The sequence below is a fragment of the Podarcis gaigeae genome, assembly GCF_964106915.1.
Source record: "Podarcis gaigeae genome assembly, chromosome: 10".
NCBI lineage: Eukaryota > Metazoa > Chordata > Lepidosauria > Squamata > Lacertidae > Podarcis > Podarcis gaigeae.
Window position 1 is genome coordinate 25,937,569 of NC_139686.1, and position 17,522 is coordinate 25,955,090.

The following is a 17,522-nucleotide window of genomic DNA, read 5'->3' on the forward strand; positions in this document are numbered from 1 at the left end:
AACTGTTGCACTGGATTTCTCTGTTGCACAACATGAAAAGTCGCCCGTCTAGTAGTGCAAGACTCCTTGTGCTAGTGGATAGAGAATGTGGGATTCAGTCCTAAGCAACTAAGGGCAGGAACCCATGATCCCTGGGAGAGAATGCATTTCCAGGTGCCATGGGGTAGAATGGATCTACCCCTTCAGTGTTGAAAACAGAGGCCTGATAATGGAGAAGAAGATATGGTGGATACTCTCTCTTGACCTTCACTGGATCCTCCAACTTCAACTGATGCTTTAACATTAAAAGGTAAATGGACCCCTGACCATTAGGTCCAGTTGTGACCGACTCTGGGGTTGTGGCGCTCATCTCGTTTTATTGGCCGAGGGAGCCGGCGTACAGCTTCCGGATCATGTGGCCAGCATGACTAAGCTGCTTCTGGCAAACCAGAGCAGCGCACGGAAACGCCGTTTACCTTCCCGCTGGAGAGGTACCTATTTATCTACTTGCACTTTCATGTGCTTTCAAACTGCTAGGTTGGCAGGAGCAGGGATTGGGCAACGGGACCTCACCCTGTTACGGGGATTTGAACTTCTGATCAGCAAGTCCTAGGGTCTGTGGTTTAGACCACAGCGCCACCTGCGTCCCTTGGACAACTTTAAAGGTAAAGGTACCCCTGCCCGTACGGGCCAGTCTTGACAGACTCTGGGGTTGTGCGCCCATCTCACTCAAGAGGCCAGGGGCCAGCGCTGTCCGGAGACACTTCCGGGTCACATGGCCAGCGTGACATCGCTGCTCTGGCGAGCCAGAGCCGCACACGGAAACGCCGTTTACCTTCCCGCTGGTAAGCGGTCCCTATTTATCTACTTGCACCCGGAGGTGCTTTCGAACTGCTAGGTTGGCAGGCACTGGGACCGAGCAGCGGGAGCGCACCCCGCCGCAGGGATTCGAACCGCCGACCTTTTGATCGGCAAGTCCTAGGCGCTGAGGCTTTAACCCACAGCGCCACCTGCGTCCCTGGACAACTTCAGGTACCTGCTAAAACCATTTTATCTTCTGGCAAACCTACCCAGACACATTTATTATAAAATTCTGTTGATTTTATCTGTATTTTTAATCATTTTATTATGTATACTTGTTTTTAAATTTTGTTAATTTTATTTGTATTTTTTTTGAGAAATATTTGACACCATTTTTTTTGTAAACCACCAAAGGAATTTCCTTTCTTGAATAAGAAGCTTATATATTATGTTGTGTGTATGTGTGTGTTAAATTGTTTGCAATGGGAGAGAAGTTGGTTTTTTTTTTAAGTTGCAAAAAGCAGAGAGGACCACTAGAGCATTCCTGTGCCCTCATTTCTGCCCTGAAGGAATTTCCGTGCACTGCTCGAGTTCGCCAGAAGCGGCTTAGTCATGCTGGCCTCATGACCCGGAAGCTGTCTGTGGACAAACGCCGGCTCCCTCAGTCTATAGAACGAGATGAGCGCGTAACCCCAGAATCGTCCACAACTGGACCTAATGGTCAGGGGTACCTTTACCTTTACTATCCAGGTATGATAGTTAAACCATTTTTGGATCCCCTCCCTCTAGAACACTGAGGGTGGTCACTTATGCATTGCCAAAGAAAGGGGGTGCTGATTTGCATAAAAGTGCATGTAATAATTTAGGTGCATATGTACAAATTTAGAAATAATTCAAGTAGAAATGCAAGACATCTCACCATACCAGGGACCACCAACCAGATGGCCTGTGTGTCCACTCAGTATGCTGTTCAGATGTTAGCAGTTGGTGGACAAACTTCAAGGCTGGCTGCTGCTTTCTCTTCTTATGGCTTTTTAGCTTTAAACCAAATTTGGACCGGACAGCCCTTTAAACAGAGGACAGTCCGCAGTAAAGTAGGACAGATTGTTATCCTACAAAAACTTGTGTGTGGTGCAAACCAACACATATACCACACCTCCAATCTCCTCTTAAGGGCCTAGGGAGGGGTAAAGGTGGAATTGCCTTCCCTTATACAGTGGTACCTCAGTTTAAGAACAGCCCTGTTTACGAAATATTTGGTATAAGAACTCCGCAAAACCAGAAGTATTGTTCCAGTTAGTGAACTTTACCTCGGTCTATGAACGGAAGCCAAATGGAAGCCAAAGGGCCAAATGGAGGCCTTATTAGGGAAAGCGTGCCTCAGGTTAAGAACGGACCTCCAGAACGAATTAAGTTTGTAAACCGAGGTACTACTGTACAGGATTTCCCAGATTAGTCTGAGGGCAAGGGCGGGAGGGTGTCCTTGCAATTTTGCTGACATATGCAACCACTTATATTGGTATTTTGCCCAAATTGGCTCAACCCATTTTATTAGATTTTGGTGGGTCTTGTACTATTTCAGATTCTCTATGGGGAGGGAAAACCAAAAGGGTTTTGTGCTGGGGGAGAAAATTCAGCAAAGTCCAAAAGTCCACTCTTGAATATACTGAAGAGTAAATGGTGAAAAAGCAGAGTGCTGAATTTTTAAAAGAATAACCTTGCTGAGCTTCTTTTCATCAAGACAGAAGAGAGAGGAAGATCAGACATATCTCAGGACTCAGGAAATTAGGTTCATGTGTCCCTTATGGCTTTAATTCCTGTGTCACTGCCCTCCTTGCACATCATTCCATCACCCTTCAATTCCATTAACCTCTCCTTTTTGGGGAGTGAAGTTGTACTATAAATGAAAAGTGAAAGTATCTGGAGAACAGATGTATATTTTGGCTTCTTTACAAACAGAAGGTAATGGAAATTTCAAGAGACTGTTCCCATGGAACACATTTTGTTGGGTTTGTGTGTGCGTTTTTCTGTCTCAAGGGGTTTGAATTAAGGAGACAATATGGGTGCTGCTAATTCAGTGTTTAATAAACTTTTCTGAAGTTCATGTCACGTATTTGGCCCTTGGTGGGTGGGAGTTGCTACAGCTGTAATTGTGAAACTAGTTTCAGACTAGACATGATTCCTTCCTCTTTTAAAATATAAGCAAAGCTATATTGGGCCAGACCTTTGATTTCACTTAGCTTAGTAACCCAATTCAGATAAGAGCCAGAAAGTCTGTAAGGAACTGAGGAAAAGTTGCTGTTTTCGGCAATAAAGTCTAACTTTCCACCTCCTTAGTATCAACAATGCCCCTTATAGAACTCAGCAGGGATGAGAATGGGGATAAAATAGAATTAGTTGGCTCTGCCTGTCATTGGTTCTGGATCAACCTACTGTTGATCTCTCTGCTTTCCACCCTACCAGTCTTACTGGGCACCAGCCACCATGGGGAAAAGGTTATGTTGTTTGTTGACACTTGCTCACAGAATTCAGGCTCTAGGTGTAGATGCTGGGAACATAACTGATTTAGGGTTTTATGTAGCTCCCTAGCTGTTGACATCCATCTGTCTTGGGAGACTGTGGAAGAGTGCACCTTCAGGGGTGAAGTCAAACCGCTGCAGAGTTGCAGTGCCTGCTGTGGCTGTAGAGACAGTGGGAGAGTAAACACTCAAGATGTTAACTGGACTGGTTTAGAGGTGAGCAAGTGTTCTGAACCCTCAGTTGGTGGTTCTACCTGCAAAACCTATGAGGTTTTTCTGGATGCCTTTCTTGCCAGAAAAAGGTGTAGTTCTTCTCTTGGAAGCTGTCATTTGAAGCGCGTCTGCTCTCCTGTAGAGCAGCAACGTCAGTGTTGAGATTTTTCAGCTCATGGTCAATGATGGCTATCTTCCATGAGTTGTTGACCTGAAGCAGATTGGTGGACAAGCCAGGACAGGTAGTCCTGGCGTTCCAGCTGTCAAGGCACAAGAGGGTTTGTTTCTTTCCTTTTTTGCCTGATGCAGTTTGGTCCCCTTGTTGAGTGGTATTCTGAACTCCAAGCACTCATTGAAGCAGGTGAACAGTGGTAGGTCAGCACTTTATTGACTGGGGGGCTGCCTGGTTTAAAGTGGGCGATAAATGACCAGTGAGACACAATGATATCTCCCATCAACAAAGGCAAGTGATAGCCTTCATACAGTATGCCAATCAAGTTGAGCTTATAACTCATAACTTCTGCCTTCCACATTGTTTTTGCTACGTTAGCAGCACCAAAGCGACCTCTCCAGGGCACAAGCCAGGGCAATGTGTATGGAGTTTGCTAGCAGGCATCCTAATGCAAGCCTGCAGCAGGTTTCTTCTATGACAAGGGAAGAGAGAGGGAGGTCTAGAGGCAGGGATGTGCTTAAGGGGACATTACACTCTTAGTTCACTGAACTGAGCACAAGGATGACATGAATAATGAAAAGAAACTACAATATGCTAGTGGCTCAGACCAAAGACTCAAGGCTGAACTGTAGGTTCTTGTGGGTCTGTGCTTGTTACATGACCCACTTCAGCCTATATGCTACTAAAATACTTAAAACCATTTTGTAGCATAGATATGCCCATGGTCAATTACTGATTTTATCAAAGAGGAAATGGTACGTTTCTATTCACTGTTTTAAAAAAATCTCTGCTCATAAGGAGTAATATTTTGATTTACTTAATCTCTTGTATATATACAGTGGTACCTCGGGTTACATACGCTTCAGGTTACATATGCTTCAGGTTACAGACTCCGCTAACCCAGAAATAGTGCTTCAGGTTAAGAACTTTGCTTCAGGATGAGAACAGAAATCATGCTCCAGCAGCGCGGCAGCAGCGGGAGGCCCCATTAGCTAAAGTGGTGCTTCAGGTTAAGAACAGTTTCAGGTTAAGTATGGACCTCCGGAACGAATTAAGTACTTAACCCGAGGTACCACTGTACTCTCATTCTATATTTATATTGCTGCTCAATAGTACACAATAAAACAAAATATTTGTGCTGTAATGCTTGATGTGTAGATTCCAATAACCATATATTACAAATGTTTGAAATGAGCTTCGGGGGTTTCAAGTAAAACATAGTATAGTAAATCACTGAAACATTTTCAAAGTATACTTGGAGATGGGCCAAGTCATGAAACTCCCAAGTCGTGTTGAATCCTGCATTCTAACCTTTCTCTGTCTTCACTCAACTCCTTGAATCTGCAGCTGAGGGTACAGAATTTCCTTGGCCATCATCCTGATGTTTTCTGGATATATTTAGTGCCCATATGTGTTCAAACCACCCCTTCCCTCCCCTTTCTTATTATGGTCTCTCTGATGACGACAGAGATATGAGTCGGTCTACCCAGATCATCTTGATTTCAATGGGTCTACTCTGAGCACAACTAAATCGGAATCCATCCAATTAGGATTTCATGTTTGACAGTATCCTTCTAAGAATGTGCTTGCAGTGGAGTTAATTTCAAGATTGCCTATTTTATACACACAAACGCAAGGCAGATTCCTATGTTTCTTTACATTCAAGGCATTTTACAAATGAAATCTAAGCAGTTAACAGTAAGACCACTGAGCTTACTCCCCGGTAACCATGCACAGGCTGTAGTCAAGCCACATTGTTCATAGGGATGTGAACTCAGATTTTCCTAGCCAAATCCAGACATGCTAACTACTACACCACCCTTTGCCAGTTCCTTATTCTGTGACTGTCAGCAGCTACCCCACTGCTTATTATGCTTCTCAGCTACCTCCATCTAAAACATGGGTGTTCTCAACAACCCACATTACTGGTACTTGCCAGATATTGACATTGTGACACAGTGTTTTTGTATCCAGAAAAAGGCAGCATAAAGACGTTCATTACTTGGGATGCCTCCGCTATTTCCAGCAATGAGTGGCTGCTGCTGATATGAGTCAGAATGTGAATGAATGGTACACTTCACAGTGTGTTACCATCTGAAGTTATTTGTTGTCCTCTCTCTTTAAGAAAATATTTGCCCCTTGTCAAGTGAAGACCTTTTGCTCTTTTGCCTTCATCTTGAAAAGAAACAACCAGTTTTTTCATGCTCTTGGTTTCAGAACATTCTTCTTTTCATTTTCATTTCCAGTCTTGGAAAAGTCATGGTGATGAGTCGGGCCAACCCCTCTAAAAGACTGCTGATGTTTTAACAAGACATAGTGACTTTGTTTATTTTTGGCTTTATATGGTGGTTGTTGTTGTTTTTTAAATGCCCACATCCTGCACAAGAAAAATAATGTTGACTGTGGCATTTTGGACAACAAGGTTTTAGTTTCCATTGCTGTAAAACCATTTGATCCATGAATTAAATTGGGAAAGTTCAAAAAAAGAAATTCTGGGCCTGGTATGGACCTGAAGGGAACTCTTTTAACAGGTCTAATTAGAGAGGCCTAAAAATAAAGCACGAGTAATAAAAAAAATATACATAACCCATAAATAGGAGCTGTTCTTTTCCTTCACTGTAGTTCAAACACTTATCTCCTTCCCCTGATCTGGTCAAGGAGAGGTGAAAGTTCTATTTTTCACTTGAGATCTGTCCCTGTGTCACCTGGGCAGTCAGGTTACCACATAAGTGGCACACAGTGAGTACTTTATGTTTTGTAGAAAGCCCAGAGGAAGCTGGGGGGAGGGGGAGATGGTGCCCTCTTGGTCTTCCCTGCTTTTCTCTGTAGCAAGGCTGATTAAACAACTCTCTATGAGGCCTCCGTTTTACTGGGTAACCACCAGAAGTTCTATTCTGGGTTTTGGAAGGAAGCAGTTGCCAATAATCTTTTGGTCATGATTTTCAGTGCCTTTGATCCCTGAACTTCCATCCATGTTCTGACTGTCTTACTGTTCCACACAGATCAGTGCTAAAGAAATAGCCCAGCAAAGTCCTAAGATGTAAGGTCTCCTGGCTATTGCCTTTCTTACTAGGCCAAGATCCAAAGTCTATCTTTCAACCAGATTTGGTTCCACAACCCTGCTCTACAGGAACCATGGGGATATTATTTTATTGAGTCTAGTCTTCAGTTGTAGAGGTCAGGCTTGTAAGAATTTTTCCTCAAGTGATAGAGTGGTTTAAAAGAAGTGCTTACTTATGATTAGCAACTACTTGTTGTTCATCATTTGAAACTTTTAAAGCTGCCTTGTCCTATTCATAATTTCAAAATTGGAGTTGCTTGTTTTAGATGTGCAATTTGTTGCTTGAAGTCTCTTGGTATGGGTGGAAGGGTGTGTAAATTTTGGTTCTCTTAGTTTCCCCCAATCATACATTCAGTTCTTCACATTTTGCAGCAATAATAATAATAAAAACCTATTGAAAGTTTTTCAAAAACTATCCTAACAGACTTTTATATGAGGTTTTCACTAATGTACACATTTTTGTGATCAATTTTCCCTAATAAAATTCATTACTGTATATTATTTTCACTAATATAGTCATACCTCAAGTTGCGTCCGCTTCAGGCAACCTGGAAGCATGGGAACGGTTACTTCCGGGTTTCGCCAGTTGCGCATGCGCAGAAGCGCTAAATCATGCTTCGTGCATGTAAGGTAAAGGTAAAGGTAAAGGTAAAGGTACCCCTGCCCGTACGGGCCAGTCTTGCCAGACTCTGGGGTTGTGCGCCCATCTCACTCAAGAGGCCAGGGGCCAGCGCTGTCCGAAGACACTTCCGGGTCACGTGGCCAGCGTGACATCGCTGCTCTGGCGAGCCAGAGCTGCACACGGGAACGCCGTTTACCTTCCCGCTAGAAAGCGGTCCCTATTTATCTACTTGCACCCGAGGGTGCTTTCGAACTGCTAGGTTGGCAGGTGCTGGGACCGAGCAATGGGAGCACACCCCGCCGCGGGGATTCGAACCGCCGACCTTTCGATTGGCAAGCCCTAGGCGCTGAGGCTTTTACCCTTGCGCTAAATTGCACCGTGTGTGTGTGCAGATGCGGCACTTTTAGATGTGAACGCTTCGAGTTGCAGACGTGCCTCCAGGACGGATTACGTCCACAACTCGAAGTTCCACTGTATTTGCATTTTTTTGCACACTTTCCTCTAAGATATACATTTTTGTAAGTGCTGTTTGGTTGGAGAAGTGCAATGCGAAATTCAGATGAGTAAGAACTCTGAAGGACAGCTGAGTTTCAGATCTCATATTATTTCAGAAAGTGTGAATTTGTGAGATTAGGCTTTAAATGCATACTGGATTTAATTTCTTCTCCATCTCTATTTGTTGGTGGCTGTTCAAAGTGTGGACGCTCCAAGTGGCATCATTCATATGGAGTTATTGACCTCTTAATGTCTATCAGTTTCAATCAGTGAAGGAAGTGGAAACAGTGAAGGGAGTTTCATTGGTGTCTTTGGAATCGCTAGCTTTGCATGTTGCTGAGTGGCTTTGTGCAAGTGGCTTTCACATACACATGTCTCCATGTGGTAATGTTTCACATGATGACCCATTCAACATGTTCAGTGTATGAACTGGGTCAAAGAGGGTGGCATTTCAACATTTCCAGTGCATATGTTTGGGTGGAGAACAGATTCTAACATGGTAATGAGGATGATTTATTTTATTCAAGGCCAAAATAGACTTCTAAGCAGTTTACAAAAATAAAAACCAATTACAGAAACATTTTTAAAAATGTGAAATTAAAATGCACAACAAAACATAAAAAGATAGGGTAGAGCTAGGAACTGTTAATTGTTCTAGCTTAATTCATCTATAGTTAAAGGATCTTGGTTATGTGATGTAAACAAAGAAACAAACAGGGATGAAAGGAGTCTGGAATAAAGATGTGCCAAGGATACAGCTGTCCTCCAAGAAATGTCATGCAACCACAAGGTAGCCTACAAATGGACTTTTCATCTTGTTTGCAAGACTAGCTTCCTTTTAACATAAACAGGACACAGTTAAGGTCCACACATCACAGAAAGCAACAGAGCAACATGAAAGGAAATCTAGGGTGTGATTTGATCCCCAAATTCCTCCCTACCCAAAGGATAGCACAGCTGGAAAGTTTGGCTTTCAGATCAGAGTATAACGAATTCACCTGATTTCTGCTTTGCAGTAATGTGGTTGGCAGTGGCCAAACAGATTTCAAATTCATATCTGCTGGCTCTGCTCAAAGTTGGCATTAGATAAACAAAATTTGTACAACTATAATATATTAACATCTCTCTCTCTCTCTCTCTCTCTCTCTCTCTCTCACACACACACACACACACTCACTCACTTCCTTCCTTGTACAGAGTAAAATGAAATTTTGTATATATTCAACATTTCAGCATTTAAATGTTTTAAGGATTTCAGAAATTTGGAAGTTTGGCTTTGTGAGTTAATTTTACAGGGAGTGTCTAATAAGTCAAAGATAATACCTTATCAACAACTTTCTGCCTTAAGAAAATCTTGGGGCATCTATAACTGAGGAGGTTGAAACTAATTTAAGTTTAGAATTTGCACACATTTGAATTTCTGGGAACATTTCCAAGATTGGGAAAGAATTATCAATCAAATTTTCCTTTCTTAATTTCATTTCAGCACTATTTTCTTTTTGTTTAACAAGTTGTTTCTTTTAAAATTATATATTCATTGAAATTTTCAGAACGAGGAAAGATGTAGATCACAACAGGCCATCAAAAATGATTATAATAATACTGGATTGGGCTCAGCTCTCTTTGTGAGAGCTGCAAGGAGCTTCTCAATGCAAGACAGGCATCTAGAAATGTTTGGAGAAAAAGAAGTTTCCTGTTATGACTTTATATGCTCTTGTAATCCTGAATTTTGCATATGAAGAAAGAATTGGTTTATTTCAGTCCACACTATGGTATTGAGGGAAAGGGCAGAGAGAAGAAGGTGGCAATGATGGTGGTATTGAATGGATATTGATGTGGAGATAAAAAATCATTTAAGTGTAGGAGGGGGAATCATATCAGATCCTAAATTTCTGAGTAACTGGCAGATAATATTCAGACAAACATTACTTGTCCTAGTGCTAGGGACAACAGTATACATGACCAGAAGCCAAAATGCAGATAGTGTTCCATTGACAGAGGGAAATGCTGCTTCCACTTCCCAAAGTAAAAGAAGCTGCTAATCCATTGAATGCAGAACGATCCCAGAGAGTCTGGGAAAAACAAACAGGTTTGGAAGAAAACTGTTTTTAGGATTTCTCCCTTGGCAAGCTCCCAAACAAAAAGGCAGGAAACTTCTTTCCTTCTCTGTGAAATCCCAGTACATGAATGCCTATATTTCCTTTAGGGGGAAAAGAGCAAATAACAGGAGGCTGTCATTCAGTAGGATCAAACAGTGGGGCCAGTTACTGATGGTGACCACTTTTTGTAGGCAAGAATACACACAGAGAGGGTCCATGAGCCCCTTGGGGTACAAATTAACAACACTTTGAGAGATGACTACCCAATTTTCATTCAATGAAGAGCATGACAAAAGCCTCATAGTTGCTAAAGAAACTCTCAAGCAGGTATCCACTCTGCACTCAGTACACTCCAGTTCAGCATAAGCTTTCCATATACACAATCCTATTTATGTTTCACTGTCAGATGGAAAGCCCTGATCTTAAATGGATCAGTCAATGTTTTTAATGTCCCCTTCCCCCAATGTCATAACTGTATAATACCACGTGGTGAAAATTTCCAATGTATTTTGTTGCAATACCATTATTTTCAATTATTCATTTTATACATCCTATAAGGATCCTGGGACATGATGTACTATTGTATTAACATATTATAACAATTGTCGCTAATATCCAGGTCCTGGATTTTCAGCGGTGGACATTCTACTGTGCTACTAGTGAATTTCCATGAGCTGGACCTGGGGCACTGCAGCAAAACACCTGTTCGTATTGAAAATACAGAACCTTTGTGGGCAGTAATGCAATCACACTTCGGCTCACTTTCCAGGTTTTGAGGAGAAATCTGATTACCCACCCTGTGCATTCTCTCCCCCAACTGACCTCTATCCTAGCACTCTATAGCCTTTCTCTCCCATTTTCATGTAGTATGGCCTCCAGTTTATGTCCAGCTATATGGACTTGCCCCTCTAAACTGAGAGTTGACATGAATCACAGAATCATAGGTTTATGTTTTTGTTCAATCCCCTTCTTGGCATATTCTAGTTGCTAGAAGAAAAGAAGGGCAATGGGAGACAAGGGGAATTCTGGGAGGTCTTTAAAACTACAGAGATTCTAAGGATTAGGCAGAAGCAGGAAGAAAAAGTGCGCTAAAGAGGAGGGGAAAAGCAGCATTTTAGTACTCCAAGGATTCCTGTAGCCTAGTGTCCAAACTATTTACTCAGCACTCAGTCACAGCTCAGACGTCACTCATTGGCTAGAAACACTGAAATGCCAAAGCAGCCAGGCTGGTTCAATTTACACTTAGAAGGTTGCCTGCACATTTTGCTTTGTAACTTTCCTTCTGGGAGGGTCAGAAACTTATTTTTTAAATTGTGAAAGGTCAGAGTCTGTGCCCCCTTGCAGGCACGGTTTCTGGTACACTTGTGCCAATTGCACCATCACAATTTAGCCCTGCAACCTCCTGCTCAGTACAAAATCTGCAACAAAAATGGTTGTCCATCCTCTGCTTAAATACCTAAATTTAGACAAAATCTACTCCCCCAAAATGTCCATCCATTGGTTCTAGTCATATTTTCTGGAGCAAAAGATAACAGGTCTGCTCCATCTTCTGTGTGGCAGCCTTTCAGATATTTGAACACTACTATCATGTCTCCCCCCCCCCCATTCCCCCCTTCTCTTTTTGAGGCTTTGTTGTGGTGGTGCTGGGAAGATGTAGGAAATTCACTTTGTTCCAGTGAAAGGACTGTATGCTGTTTTGCACACCAAAGGGTACAGAGCATATATGCCATTCTCAAAGTGAGGATATTGTCTCTTGCTTACCTTCCCCATTCCAGCATGAGCATGTCCCAGCTTGACGACAACAGGGAAAGCTGGAGTTGTGAGCTGAAAGGCAAAGGAAGAAATCAGTCAGAACTGGTACATGACAAGCACCTTTTTCAATCTTAGGGCTCTCAATTGTGTTTCACTCGCAGATATAACCACCACAATGTGGTAATATGACTAGTGGCTACATGCAGAACAGGGCTTTTAGTAAAGCACTTCTCTATAGTATTTCTCAATGTATGTTGAAAGGAAAATCATGTGCGGAGAGCATGTCCATATGGCTGACTTTCCATGCACTGATGTCCAACATGTGCAGATTTTCCACGCAGCTAGAATTTCACTCAGCTCATCATGCACAGAGGCCAGCAGACATTTCCCAATGCAAAACCAACACAAATTATTGTGGAATTCTAAAATATATGCTAAATTAGCTGTCACCTGTCTACTGGCTGAGCTGCTGTGATACCATTGAATGTTCACACACTCTGACTTCTGAAGGAGGATCACCAGTCCTGTCATATGCAACAAGGATGAAACATCAGCTGGACTAAGGGAAAAACATCCCAGGGGGCTTAGGGACATAAATAACTCTGCCAGTAGGAAGGGGTGCAGTATGAACATTTTGGCTCAGAACAATTAGCCATATCTCTGGCTACAGGTTTAGCAAGAGAAGGGGTGTGTGGGGGTGTGGGTGTGACCACAGATTTCTATGGATAGTTAAAGAGAGTTCATTGGAAACAAGATTTTTATTGGACTTTTCAGTAGAAGCAGCTTCTGAAAACAATTTGGAAAAAAGCCTTTTGCCCCTTATTTTTCCTGACTCACACTTTCTTCATTATATTCTTCTTTAAGTCTCTGCAATTTTACCCCACACTGTACATGAAATTTTCCTTCTCTTCCTCCCCACAATCTGTTAGAGCACATTTTAAAATGAGAGCTATATGTCACCACCATCATCAGTTAAATTTATATACTGCCCTTCATATGAGGATTTTTACATACTAGGAACCATCCTCTAAACTTAATGAACTGGAAACAAGTCATTCCCATTTTTCCTGATAATAGCTGAATGGTAGGGAGGAGGAATAGCTGGGGCTGGGGCTGATGGGAGTTGCAGTCCAACATGCCCGGAAGGCACCAACAGAATAGCGAAGGATGCACTAGTCTACATGTAGCTCAAATGAACAGTTCATAAAGCCATAGTGTGTTTTCTCTTTCTCTACTGAGGATGATGAGAAAGGCTGTGATTACTAGTAACGTTAATTCATCCATGCTTGCATAGTTTAAGACTAATGCTAAAAATAATTACAAGAACAAGAATGACTGATTCAGTGACTCATAAATGATCCTTCTACATATTTATCACTATTCCACAAAAACCCTACCACTTGCCACATGCAATACTCAACATGCAGACTATGCATGTTTACTCAGAAGTAGCTCCCACCAGGGCACAGCACCTCACAGAGCCTCCTTAGACTCCATCTCAAGTCTGTGAGCCCAGATGCAGACTCTGACTTCACCACCAGCCAGCCTTCCCCCTCCTCTACTCAGCTTTGGTTTCAGTTACAGATAGGTAGCCATAGTCAAAACAAAAAAAAATCCTTCCAGTAGCACCTTAAAGACCAACTAAGTTAGTTCTTGGTATGAGCTTTCGTGTGCATGCACACTGTGTATCTGAAGAAGTGTGCATGCACACGAAAGCTCATACCAAGAACTAACTTAGTTGGTCTTTAAGGTGCTACTGGAAGGATTTTTTTTGTTTCAGCTTTGGTTTGTTTAGCCTGATAAAGAGTCCTAGAGAACTTGAAAGCTTTCACACTATTTTGGGATGTGTCATCTGTCCTAATAAAGATGTTACCCAAATAATGTATGCTAAATGTAGTTATCCAATCTCTCTCATATCCCAATACATTAATATGAAAAAGCATTTGCTAGACAGTTGCATAGGTAGACTGGCCTCTGCCCCTAAATATTGCTGCTCACCCAGGAAGGAAAACAACAGCATTTTCATCTGTGAACCCAGGTGATTCAGATGGGCGGGGTACAAATAAAATAAAATAAAATCATCATGGCAAAATGAGACTGGACTACACTGGAAATGTTTTTGAATGGCTCTTAAGAAGGAATTTTGGCAGATGCAGCTTGTTTTGCAGGTGTGAGAAAGACTGAACCTGAAAAAATTCCCTTTTCTACCCAACTGAGCTTCAGCTTTCTTTGAAGTTAGCCACGAAGATAAATACCAAAGTTTAGTGCAATGGAATCATTAAACAGTTAACATGTGATGATGCATTACCATTTATAGCTGATAAACCAGAACTTTCCAGGTGGAAAAATTGCTGTTGTTCCAATTATCAATTATCTCTAAGGAAAAGAACCTGGCATGACCTAAATATAGATGAGGGTTGTTATCTCCATCTGTGGCAGTTTTATATATAAACACATTTCAGTACATTGTTTTTTGGGCGACGTGTGTGCGTGTGTTGGCATGTTTCCTTTGCATCAAGAGATCTTGGGTACTGGGAGGATGCTTATACAACTAACATGTCATATTTCCCTTGAGACCAGGCATACCTCCTGGATAGAAACATACATAGTAAGTATAGTTTCTGGACTCTGGTGGCACAATTTCAGCCCTGGTAGTCTGAAGCCTAGGAAAGTGTGGCTACATGCAGGGCTGGATTAACCATTAAACAAAATAAGCACGTGCTTAGGAGGTCTCAGAGTGGTTCACAGAATTAAATCAAACTATAAAACGACAAAACACATAATCAAAATAGGAACAACAACTCAATAACACTCCCCCCAATGCATTTTAAAAGGGCATAGGAATACATATGCATTTTGATGCATTTTGGTAAGTTCTTTGAGCTGAAAATGCTATTACAAAATTTGGAGAGGTATAGAATTTAAAAGGAGAATTGGGTTCCAATTAGGTTCCATTAAACTAGGCAGTGCAGATTAGGTCAGTTCATATTATAATTCACAGAAATGGAATTCCTTAACCTCTTCCTCATACCTTGGGGTGCTGCTCATAGAACAGGCAATTCTGGCTAGCTCAGGGGTGGAAAACCAATGAAATGAGAAACGGCTGCCTATTTATTGCCCTATATCTGGGGTGGAAAACCTGTAGCCCTTCAGATGTTGTTGGACTACAACTCCCATCTTCCCTGATTGTTGGCTACACTGGCTGGGACTGATGGGAGTTGGAAGTCCAACAACATCCTTTTGCACTCAGCATTAGGAACACTAAACACTGCCATATACTCAATCAGACCATCTGGCCAGTGGAAGTTAGTTCATTAGGCAGTGCCCCACCTAGGAAGGAGGATGGGGACAACCCACAGCTATATCTATGGTGGGAAATCTGTGGCCCTCCACATGTTGCTGTACTACAATGCCCCCCCCCACTTCCGACTATTGGTCATGGTCTGATCCAGCAGGGCTCTGCTTATGCTCTTATGTTCTTAGAATGCCCAGGCAACATCTGATATAGCCATTCAGCCTGTCAGCTTCAGACAAAGTGAGATGAGGCAGCAAGACCTTCTCCACTGGTTTGGCTGGGACCAGAGGCAATTTGGCTCCAGCCTTCCCATAACTGCCTCCACAAGAAGTCATTCTACTTCGTCATTATGTATGAAACAAATGTGCATAGAATTTCAGTCTCACTGATTGTTTGGCTATATAAACGCAGTAAGGGGATATGACAGCCACAAGAGTGAAGCTAGAATTGCTGGAACCCAGTGTGGTATATTTATATAACCTCAGTCACAATTCTCATGGGAGGGTGTTGAATATAATTAAGAGAGGGCATTGCAAGAGTTTAACCAGAACAAACATGTTTGTACTGAAATCATGGACAAAATAAACCAGTGAACTTCAGAGTATTTGTTTTGTTAAGATTTGCTTTCTTAAGAGAAACAGGAAAACAAACAGGATGAAATCATTTGAATTTTTCAAATTGCCTGCGTTGATCACGCAGACAGAGAACAGTGGGCTTGTGGATTAAGGAGTGAGGCTGTCACATCAGAGATGAATGAGCCACGGTCGGTACAACTAAAGCAATGCAGTCAAGTCCCCAAACTTCAGTTCCACAAAATGACTTGTCATTTGAATGTACAATGTTTCTTTCTATGACCAGTGTATGTATATAGTGCCAGCTCAAGACATTTACTGCTGGAAGCAGAGTCCCAAAGCCCATGTCCATAGGGGGTATTAGGACTACAACTGGGGAGCGAGTGTGGTGTTTGTTAAAAGTGTTTGACTAGGATCTGGAAGACCAGGCTTTGAATTCCTACTCAGCCAATGAAGCTCACGGGGAGATCAGACACTGTCCCTCACAGGATTTTTTGAGCATAAAATGGGGAGGAGAGAACCACGTATACCACCTTGATCTCCTTGGAGGTAAATGCACAAAAATACAATGCATCTTAGTGGGGTAGACTGCAACCAAGTGATCTGTGTGCCTGCTCAGTTTGCTGTCCAGCTCCTAATTAATGTAAAAACAGCACAGCTAGATAAGGTCAGTGGCCCATCTAGTCCAACATTCTGTTGCCAGGCAGATGCCTCTAGGAATCCTGAAAATAGGACCTGGGTACAACAGCACCCTCCCCATTTGTGATTCTCTGCAAGTAGCATTCAGATACATATTGTTGATGAACAACTTCAATGTCCCTGCTGCTCTCCTTTCTTCTTCTGGTTCTTTATCTTTAAACCAGACGTGAACTGAACAGCCCTTTAAATAGAAGACACCTTCAAATACTGTCCTCTCTAAAGTAGGTTACATGCCCACCCCAAGCCTCACTCTGCTTCATGGCAGTGGGGTGCCCCCTTCTCCACACTATATATAGGGTAGAGTTTCTTGGATGGTTGACAACTTGCTACCTGACATACTAGATTCTCTTTCTAACCGTTGACAGGGCATGAGGATGTCCTTTGTTACTGAATGGTATATCTGCATAGAAATCAAATGTTACTAATGTTCCTACTAGATGGTGGGCCATTTGGTCAACACGGTAAACCACAAGTGTGGTTGATTCCTTAAAACACCCACCTAGCACTTTGATGATTGTTTTTCAACAGCAATTATGGCAACAATGTGGAGTCACTTGCATTCTGGAAGAAACAAACCACAGACCACAGGCCCCTGCTCACAATACATGTCGTGGTTAGAGCATGCCATTGTAGTGGTTGGTGGAGTCCCAGGCTAGACACAGAGCTTTTAAACTTTTCCCTCTGACTTTCCAAGTTCTCGTCATTTTAACCAGCTTTTATATATGACTCAAGCGCCTTTCCCCAATGGTCAAATGAGAGCAAGACATAGTTCAGGTTCACTATAAAAGCTTTTTTTTTCTTTTAAAAAGTTTTTTCTTTTCATTTTGTCAGCATTTCAGCCATGAGAATTGTAAAAACAAATCCAGACGGGTAGAAGAACAGCAAAGAAATCATATATTCAAAGAGCTGCTCAGGCAGTGGTGAACTTGGGCCAATAAATCCCCAGCTGCCACCTGTCTAAACACAGGAATCTTTTTTAAAGGCAGTACTGAGGGCAGAGAAAAACGTATCATTTCTTCATGAGCAGAATTTGTGTGTAGAACAGACCATGATGAAAGCATGTTGACTAGAAAACAAGCAGGGAATGTTGTTTAAAAATCAACAAACCTAAGGGCAGCTGTGCCAGCCCATATTAGGGCAATATCATTATTAGGCTAACCAAAATGTGGCAAAGTAGTATGAGAGCTTTTGAGTTCTGCAGAGCTTTTCATCAGGCTAGATGATAAGCAAAGAAAGGGGATAG

The 17,522-nt window shown here is 42.1% G+C and overlaps 1 protein-coding gene across 4 annotated transcripts in view; it reads right to left on the minus strand.

Moving 5' to 3' along the window:
• SYN3 (synapsin III) overlaps positions 1-17,522 on the minus strand; it is a 194,138-nt gene that overhangs the window by 33,191 nt on the left and 143,425 nt on the right. For all 4 annotated transcript variants that reach the window (XM_083700465.1, XM_083700464.1, XM_083700466.1 and 1 more), the window contains one exon: positions 11,723-11,785. In XM_083700465.1, coding sequence (XP_083556591.1) covers positions 11,723-11,785 — 63 coding nt within the window. The remainder of the gene's footprint in view (positions 1-11,722; positions 11,786-17,522) is intronic.